The sequence below is a fragment of the Colossoma macropomum genome, unplaced genomic scaffold, assembly GCF_904425465.1.
Source record: "Colossoma macropomum unplaced genomic scaffold, Colossoma_macropomum, whole genome shotgun sequence".
NCBI lineage: Eukaryota > Metazoa > Chordata > Actinopteri > Characiformes > Serrasalmidae > Colossoma > Colossoma macropomum.
In genome coordinates this window covers 60,000,951-60,011,136 of record NW_023494792.1, presented here as the reverse complement: position 1 = coordinate 60,011,136, position 10,186 = coordinate 60,000,951, and the positions used below count along the sequence as shown (strand labels likewise).

The 10,186-nt window shown below is 43.6% G+C and overlaps 1 protein-coding gene across 1 annotated transcript; it reads left to right on the top strand.

Moving 5' to 3' along the window:
* The first annotated feature begins 9,196 nt into the window (after nucleotides 1-9,196).
* ascl1a (achaete-scute family bHLH transcription factor 1a) lies at nucleotides 9,197-9,960 on the top strand. Its single transcript, XM_036575567.1, has one exon. The coding sequence runs from the start codon at nucleotides 9,352-9,354 to the stop codon at nucleotides 9,958-9,960; it is 609 nt and encodes a 202-aa protein (XP_036431460.1). The 5' UTR covers nucleotides 9,197-9,351.
* Nucleotides 9,961-10,186: the final 226 nt, after the last annotated feature.

Sequence of the window (10,186 nt, the reverse complement as noted above, 5' to 3'; positions counted from 1 at the left end):
GACTCTGTTTCTCAAGGACTTGAATTATACAGAAATTATGAAAAATCAATGGAATTCCCCTTTACAGTTTGTGGTGTTGATAAATGTTTAACTGTCTCTTTATTTGTATTTACTTCTTCTAAACACGCGTAGATCTGACTTTTTGTAATAAAACATATGGCACAGGTGAGAACACCTTGACAAGCTGCTCAGCGCTTATATGTTGTCAATTGGTTTAAAGACCACCAGGGGGCGACAAACACCTGTTTACTGAAAGCAGTGATGCTTGTATTGACTGAAAAAAAATTCTGATTTTTATAAAGGATTTTTAAAGATCCCATTTCGTGGAAAACTAAGTTTTTTTCAAATTTTCTTGAATAAAATCGTTTAAAATACTACATAAAAACTGATAAAGTTTTAAAATGTACTGTTCATTCCTCAGTCCATAAGTCCATAAATGGAAACTAAGCTGCCAAAATAGCCTGTTTGAGGTCATTGTTTTAGTGACATCATTTATTTGCCTCTTCAGTGTGCAGCAATTTAGCCCCACCCACTCACACAGAAGTTATAAAGAGTGTTTTAGCCTGGACTGCTTTCTGAATAAGGCACAATACAGGGCAGCCAATCAGACCAGAACTTCTTAACATACACTATAAGGCCAAACGTATGTAGACACCTGGCCATCACACCTATATGAGCTATATGAGCTTCCAAAAAATGGGCTTTAATATGAAGTTGCCCCCGCATTGGGACTGAAATGGCCTCCACTCTTCTGGGGACATTTCCACAAGATTTTGGAGTGTGTCTTTACAGAGCTTTATTTGTGCACAGGGGCTCAGTCATGCTGGAACAGGAAAGGCTCTTCCCCAAACTGCTGACACAAATTTGGAAGCATAGAATTGTGTAAAATGTCTTTGTGCATCAACATCACCCTTCACTGGAACTGAGGGGCCCAAACCCTGAAAAACAGCCCAGCCCATCATCCCTTGTCAGGGGCAGATCTAGCAATGAAGACATTTCCCAAACAGGCTTGTTGGAAAGGTGGCATCCTATGACAGTGCCATGCTTAAAGACACCGAGCTCCGACAACCATTCTACTGCCAGTGTTTGTGGAGATTGCATGATCATGTGCTTGATTTTATGCACTTGTTAGCAAAGAGTGTGGTTTTGAAACACCTGAACTCAATAATTAGTCTTAAAGACACAATAAAAACAGCCTGGGATAAAGAGAGATTGGAAAATGGTCATTTATAACATTACTTATGATTGTTTTTAGCATATAAAACCACACAAACATCAAAGGGGCCTTTATATTAAAACTGTATATTACATGAAACATGTAGGATATAGGTCCATTGAAAATAATATGATCTTACTGAGAAAGTATTTCAGTGTTAGATCAGAGTGACACACAGAATCTTTTTGTAGTGATTTCCCCTTTGATCTTTACCAGTGGAGGTTATAAAATCAGAGGGCACCGTAGGCCTTATACCAGAAGTGAGGGCCGGAGTCCAGTCATGTTTGGTGATTTCCATGTTCAAGCACACCAACTTAACCTAGAAATGAGCCACTAAGTTTAATCTGGTGTGCTTGAGCTGCTAATTCACCAGACTGTTCACCCCTCTCTACAAACGAAGCTCATGTTCAGATCCATCCTTATAGGGGCATGAAGGTGGGGTTAATGTGTCCAATCAGCCTCACCTGCATGTTCCACTCACCCTCCTGATGCTACTGGTGCCTGCACAGACTCAAACCAGAAATATTTCATCACAGACATTGTTTTACCTGCCTCACAATGCACTGAACCATTCTCATATTCATTTTAACGTTTTGTCCTGATAGACTTCTAGCAATAGTCACTGAAGTTTGTTGATTTAACTCTCATTTCCATGGACAGTAGTCATTGGTTTTCATAGATCTATTTGTTATTTGTTGCAACCATTAATGTAAAAGAATAAACACTCTAATAATTTAAAACAAGAGAGAAATTTGCAATGTATACACCTTTAAATTCTTACAAATACAGTAAAATGACAGTGGCTGTGATAATAAATAAATATGAAAATATATGGCAGTCACTGTAACAGTAACACTAACACTCTTACTAGTCATTAACAGTCACTGATTATTACAGACCTATTTCTCATTGTTACTCTGATAGGCTTCTACAGTAGTCATCAGTTATCAGTGGTTAATTCAAATACTGCTGTCCAAAGACGGGTTGGCTTCTCCTTTCTTTCTCTCTAATTTCTATTACATATTAAATGTGAAATCTTTGCATTTATTCATGTTACTCTTGTTGTGTTATTGTTTTGCTATTTATCATTACCATCATCATCATCATCATCACTTTTATTTATATAGTGCCTTTCCCATGCTCGAGGACGCTTTACAATCAAAGAACATCAACACATTAAACAAGAGGACAATATAGGTAAGCATTCAAGTATAAACAGAACAACGGTAACACAGTGAGAACAAGTCTTTAACAGAGATTTAAATGAAGGCAGAGAGGTTGCATCCCGAATAGACTGGGGGAGAGAATTCCATAATTTGGGAGCTACTACATTAAATGATCGACCACCCATAGAAGTCAATTTAAACCTTGGAACATGAAGAAGGCCGAGATTTTGTGATCTCAAAGTACGGGATGGGACATATAGATGAAGAAGCTCTGCCAAGTATTGAGGAGCCAGACTGTGCAGAGCTGTATATGTGATAAGGAGAACCTTGTATTGAACATGGAATGTAATGGGCAACCAGTGAAGACCCTGAAGGACAGGGGTGATGTGGTCAGAAGGATGGTTCCACATTGGGGTCTTGGTTCCTCTCAAGGTTTCTTCGTCTTGCTCTTAGGGAGAGTTTCTTGTCCCTATAGCACCTGGCAATGCTCATCAGGGGCTCGGGTGCAAATTTTCTGTAAAGCTGCTTTGTGACAATGGCCATAGTAAAAAAAACTAAATAAATAAATCTTGACTTAATTGATAGTTATTTTTAAAGACCTTGTAAAGTGTTTATGAATGGTATAAAATGAGTGTATTAATGGTTATTAATTAGGTCGCAATCACATAGGACGAGTTGCTTGCCAAATAGTGAGCCCACATTTGTTCACAGTGTTAAACCTCAGACGTTGCTGGTTACTGATCTTACTTTGTCGTCTCCGTCAGTCAGCATTAAACCTGCCAGCTTTATCAGAGATCCACATTCATCAGATATAACGGTTCACGGTTTCCCATTGTATTTATATTACAACTGCATGTTAATGATCTCTATAACCATTAATAATGTCATTTTAAACCATTCGTAAACCCTTTATAAGGGTAGCCTTATAGTAAAGTGGTTGAGCCACCTTGGGCTTTGTCGAGTCCCCCCCGTGGCCCCTGACAGTCAGAGGCCCCTGGCCCCTGTCTCTCCTGGGTCAGTCAGTGATCCATCCCTCTGCACTACACAGTGTCATGCAGGTAGGTTGCAAGACTGGAGTTCCCAGACACGCTGTACACTGCACTCGTCGTACCCACATCAACCACTAGATGGGAGCATTAGCCTAGAATAGGAGCAGCGCTCCAGTTATTTGCTCTGGTTTCATTACAAATATTCATGCCATCATTCAAAAACTGAGTTTGCTCATCTACAGCATGGATAAGTGAAACAAAACAGATGGGAAAACATCACATAATGATCCATCAGTAAAGGACAAATGAGATGTTCTTTACTTATGTAACATAAATAAGAATAGAACTATATTCTCAGCCTGCAAACAACTTAAAGTAACTATATATTAGGGTCCACTGCTTTCCACCACTGAAAAGTGACTGTGAGCTGCTCCACTGCTGCTGACGCTCTATTGCTTTTAAGCTACAGCAGTGCTATGGAACCATGTAGAAAACTATATGGTGGAATTGTTTATATAGTTAGAGTGTTATATAGAACCACTGTTTTTACTAAAGAACTCTTGAACAACTTCTTAAGAGCGTATGGCCCAAATGTGTTTGGACACTTTAACCATTTAACCATTGATTTACTAAAGAACCCCTGAAGAACCATCTTTGTGAAGATATATATGGCCCAAAAGTATTTGGACACTTTAACCATTTAACCATTGATTTACTAAAGAACCCCTGAAGAACCATCTTTGTGAAGATATATATGGCCCAAAGGTATCTGGACACTTTACCATTTAACCACTGATTTACTAAAGAACCCTTAAACAACTTTTTTAAGAGCGTATGGCCCAAATATGTTTGGACACCTTAACTATTTAACCATTGATTTACTAAAGAACCCTTAAAGAACCATCTTTTAAAAAATACATATGACCCAAAAGTATTTGGGCACTTGAACTATTTAACCATTGATTTACTAAAGAACCGTTAAACAACCTTTTCAAGAGCGTATGGCCCAAATGTGTTTGGACACTAACTATTTAAACATTGATTTGCTAAAGAACTCTTGAAGAACCATCTTTTTAAAGATACAAATGGCCCAAAAGTATCTGGACACTTTACCATTTAACAATTGATTTACTAAAGAACCCTTAAACAACCTTTTTAAGAGCGTATGGCCCAAATGTGTTCAGACACTTTAACTATTTAACCATTGATTTACTAAAGAACCATCTTTTTAAAGATATATATAGCCCAAAAGTATTTGGACACTTTACCATTTAGCCATTGATTTACTAAAGAACCCTTAAACAACCTTTTTAAGAGCGTATGGCCCAAATGTTTTTGGACACTCTAACCATTTAACCATTGATTTACTAAAGAACCCCTGAAGAACCATCTTTTTAAAAGTACATATGACCCAAATGTATTTGGACACTTTACCATTTAGCCGTTGATTTACTAAAGAACCCTTAAACAACCTTTTTAAGAGCGTATGGCCCAAATGTGTTTGGGCACTTTAACTATTTAACCATTGATTTACTAAAGAACCATCTTTTTAAAGATATACATGGCCCAAAAGTATTTGGACACTTCAACTATTTAACCACTGGTACACTTATTTAGATTACTATAGATTAAACGTGTAACCAAGTGAAATTTGTTTCAGAGGACTTTTACAAAGACTAAAGGGTTTCTATAAACAGTGACAGTTGAAGTTCAAAACCCCCTAAAACATCATGATGCAACCTGGTCGTCAGGTCAGAACACTCAGGTTTGGTCGTTGGACGCATGCGCGCTGAGCGAAAGGGGTTTTCCTGCACACCTTCTCTCTCTCTCTCTCTCTCTCTCTCTTTCTCTCTCTCTCTCTCTGGACGTCAAGGTGACGGTGGACGCGCAGCTCCTCTGTGGAGCGGTTATCTCACACTAACATCACCTTCGGCTGTGTAACGTCGTTTAACGCACAGATTCACTCCAATGGTCGGGGGAGGACATAGATGAGTGCTCGCTTAAGACGAACCGTGGCCTCTGAATCAGAATCATTAAGGGCTTTGTTATCGAGCGCGTGTTTTTAACGTCTGCGGCTCTCGGTGCAGATCTGAGATGCAAATGTTTCCTGTTAGTCACATTCACTCAGTTCTGTCAGTATGTTTCCCTGTCATTTCACACAGTGTATGTCTATCTAAGAAGCGTATTTGGGGGGAAAAGGAGTCATTTTTCCCCCCGTTCCAATTCAGTCCTTCACCTTGAGTCTGTAGCTCTGTTTCTTTGTGCTGTATTTCATTCTGCTCAGCAGGTGTCTGATCTGCTGTTGCTCAAACCCTCTCACTTTATAGACTGAGTATGTTATTCTAGATCAAAGGGGTCCTGAAAAAGAGAAGCAAAGTTCCCAGCAAACTACGGATTCTGAGTGAAGTTAGTTCCACTGCAGTTCTACAAGGAACCCGGAAGGCCTGGCTGAGCTGAAGAGAAACTTTTTAAACCTAATACTTTTTTTGTGCTTCAGCGTTGCAAGCAAAAACCTTGTATCTCCAAAATGGTAACTTTACAGGAGAAGGAGAAAACACACTGTACTTTTAATGTAAGTCAATGGAACCAGACTTCAAAAACGAAGATATATACATTTAGATCCCATCAGGAAACCATGATGTGCAGTGACCTGAAACGCCTGTTATATTATTAGGAGGATGTTTCTATTTATTTATTTGTTTGCTTATTTTTTTCAGCAGGGTATCCACACACACACACACACACACACACACACACACACATATATATATATATAAAGAAATAAAGGTACTAAACTGGGGTCATTGGGGCAGTGCCTCTCTTGTCACTGGGGTGGTTCCCTCAAGGGCACATCTCAGTAGCTTTAGTCAGGTGGGTAGTCAGCTTTAGTCAGGTGGTATATATATATATATATATATATATAGATAGATAGATAGATAGATAGATAGAAAGAGAGAGAGAGAGAGAGAGAGAGAGAGAGAGAGAGAGAGAGAATTTAGTTGAAAAGTTTACCAATTCCAAACCCCTGTCCAAATACTTTGTTTTGTTTTGGTGCCACTATATAAATGGAATAAAGTGTTATATAAGTGTTATATAAGTGTATATATATATATATATATATATATATATATATATATATATATATACACACACACACACACCAACAGTAGTCGGGCTGCTGCTGCAGGAGAAAAAACGACAAATGTTTTGTCATCAATGCCACTTTTGGTTTGACCTTCTGTTTCCACTGATCTTAATGTGTATTTAAATGTGGCACAAACGTCTCCAAACCCTTTCTGGGCTCCACTGCGTTCAACATCTCTGTCAGCGGACCAGCAGCTCCTGCGTCTCGTGTGTAAGGAAAAGAAAGTTGTGAAGAGGCGCTGCGTTAACAGCACCTGCTTCGGCGGCAATGAATGGTAAGCGACTAGTCACTCCGAGTGGATCATCGCGCACGCGCGCGCACAAAACAACTTTACAGTGCGGTTTTCAGCAGAATGATCTTGCGTATTGAATCCGGGGGGCTATGAAAGAGTGTACGAGTTTGGTTTTGTTTTGTTGTGTTTTGTTCAGCTATGTGTGAGTGAAGTCTCCAAAGGCGCACGGAGGTGCTTGAATGGGCGCGCGGGCGCCCGCATGCCATATTAATTATTGACTGGAACCGTCCAAACAGAGGGATGAGGAGGCCTGTGCCTGGAAGATGGCGGAAGAAAGGCCGGCTTTAGAAAGCACTAATTGGGCTGTGGGAGCTGAGCAGAGCGCGGTGGATTGGTTTCAGAGAGGGGGGAGGGCGCCGGGAGAAGCTCAATAGAACCCACGCTTCTTTTCTAAACTCCCTTGCTGGGCTTAAAAAAAAAGAGGAGGAGAGAAAAGAGAGAGAGAGAGAGAGAGAGAGAGAGAGAGAGAGAGAGAGAGAGAGAGAGAAAAGAAAGTTGGAGGGGCCTTTGGGGGGAGAAGAGGAGCAGGGAGGGGGGCTTTGAATACTGCGCTGGTTTTGAATGCCACAGCCGAGTAAGAAAAATTACACAATTTATTGGCCACCGCACGCGCGCGCACACACATATACACGTACGCACGCACGAGCGCAATTATTCAGAGCTCGCGGAGGGTTCGGTTGGTCTCTTCGTCCTGGAAAGAAAGAGAGAAAGAGAGACAGAAAGAAAGAAAGAAAGAGAGGTCCATTATCAGGCTCCTTGAAAGAAACAGTAGAGTGTCGCGTCTACTGTAACAAAACAGGGTGTAACAAATCACACACAAAACCAGCGGCCCGTTCCGCCTCTCCACGCGCTCACAGCGCCGCTCGTGATGAGCAAATATTCGCCTCCGAGCGGCGGCCAAACAATGAACAGGGTAGTAATCAACCTCCAACTGCCCAGTGGGCGCAAAACAGTGGGCTAAACTCATGCGCGCACACCTGGACACGGCACGACGCCGACCGTGGAGAGCCTGTTAACGCGTCACACAAACCCACTGAGGCTTTTCATCGCTGTTGTGTAGACAGTTAAATCACGCCTGAGTGTCCAGTTGTACAACACGGTGCGCTTATGACGTAAACAAAACGTCGCAAAGTGCGCAAAGTTTAAGCAAACAATGCGCTTGCGCACGGCTCAGTGCGCAAAAACGCCCCGTGAAACAAATACGGACAATAACACAGCAAAATAGAGGCCCGTTAAAGCCGCGCTGGCTATTTGTCCATAAGCGACGAAATATAAACAAATACATACATACATTATTCAACAATGGGTCCTAAGGTTCTTTAGCCCGATGCCATAGAACCTTTGGAACCATGTTTTGAACGCTTTAAGCTTTACAGAAGAACTTAAGTTTTAAGGTAGACTCCTTCAAACTTTAAAAAAGTTTAAGTTCATACACCTCATTTACGAAAAATGGTTCTCTAATGTTCTAGACAAGTTCCAGAAGGAACCATTAAATTACAGTTACAATAAAAGTACAGAAACAAACAAAAATACATTTTTATTTTTATTACTTTTATTTTTTTTTATAAAAGAAGGGTCCGATGGTTCCTTAGATGCCATGCAATCTTACAAAAAGATGGTTCTTCTTGGGTTCTTTAGGGGGTTCTTTCTTCAGATTGTTAGAGAATGTGTTCTATATGGAACCTCGTTGAAAATGGTTCTATATAGCACCATGAAAAAGAGTTACAAGATTGTAGCAATAGCAGAACCCTTTGCGGTGCTTTAGAACCATTTCCAAAAAGGTTCCATGTAGAACCATATATACATTCTCCATCAATGTGAGGAACCATTTAGGCATGCAAAAGGTTAGAGCCACTGTCTTTACTAAAGAACCACTAAGAGTGTAGAGCCGCTTTGGGTTCCCGAAAGAACCACGTGTTTGAGCACTTTAAGGTTTAAAGAACTAAAGGTGGTTCTACTGATGGTTCTCTGAGGAGATACAGAGCATGTTTTGAACCGTGTTAAACCATAAAGTGATTTAAACGTTAAAATGTTTGCGTTTTTAGACCAAATTCGCAATAAATACATAATTTCATAATAATATGATCATCAGAAACGCAATATTAGTAATATTTTTCGCTCATATCTCTAATAGTAACAGTGCTTAAGTGTCCGCGCGCTTCTCTATCCCTGTCTCTCTGCCTCGCGCTGTAAACTCGTCGCGCTGCTCTCTACAGGATCTTGTTTGTTCAGTGGCTGAGCGGCACGCGCCCGGCGGTGCGCAGCGTTGAATGGAGCTGTGCGCGTGGGGGCGTGGCCAAGGAGGGGGGGGCGCTTGAGAGGGGAGGGCTGCCGGGCGTAGAAAAGGGCGCGCGCTCCGAGCTGCTGGAGCAGTCTGGCACACTGGAGCGCGCGACACACGGAGAGCGCGTAGAGCCGCGCGCGAACGCCACGAGCACGACGCCCTCCGGAGAGAAACAAGCAGAAGAGAAGGACGCTACTCTTGTTGTTATTGATTTCGCTGTTGTCGCCGCACCGCGCGCCCTCTTGACGTTCCTCGCGCGATGGACGTGACGGCGACGATGGAAATAAGCGCGAGCCAGCAGCAGCATCACCAACACCACCATCACCCTCCTCCTGCTCATCAGCAGCAGCTCGCGCCGCCCGCGTGCTTCTTTGCCGTGCAGGCGGGCACGAGCGGTGCGCCCGCGGCGACGGCTGGTGCCCACGCCAAGCGGGCGCGCGCCTCCTCGCCCGAGCTGCTGCGCTGCAAGCGGCGCCTGAGCTTCGCGGGCTTCGGCTACAGCCCGCCGCAGCAGCAGCCGCACGCCGTGGCGCGGCGCAACGAGCGCGAGCGCAACCGAGTCAAGCTGGTGAACAGCGGCTTTGCCACGCTGCGCGAGCACGTGCCGCACGGCGCCGCCAACAAGAAGATGAGCAAGGTGGAGACGCTGCGCTCGGCCGTCGAGTACATCCGCGCGCTGCAGCAGCTGCTCGACGAGCACGACGCCGTCAGCGCGGCTTTCCGCTCGGGCGCGCTGGCGCACGGCCACGCCGCCGACCTCAACTCCATGGCCGGCTCGCCGGTGTCCTCCTACTCGTCGGACGAGGGCTCGTGCGACCCGCTCAGCCCCGAGGAGCAGGAGCTCTTGGACTTCGCCAGCTGGTTCTGAGCGCGCGCGCGCACGTTTTCTTCTCCTTTGGCTGGTGTTCTCGGCTGCTGCGCGCCAGAGACCCCCATCCTCCCCGGGACGTCCTGTCTCCAGCCCCCCTCTCTCTTCCAGAGGGATGACGCAGAGCATTGCGCTCGCGCCCCCGTCCCGGAGAGAGGCCCTCGGGAGGGCCAGGACCGCACGCGGAGGGGCCACAGGACTCATAGCGAGGCCCCAAAACGCCCAT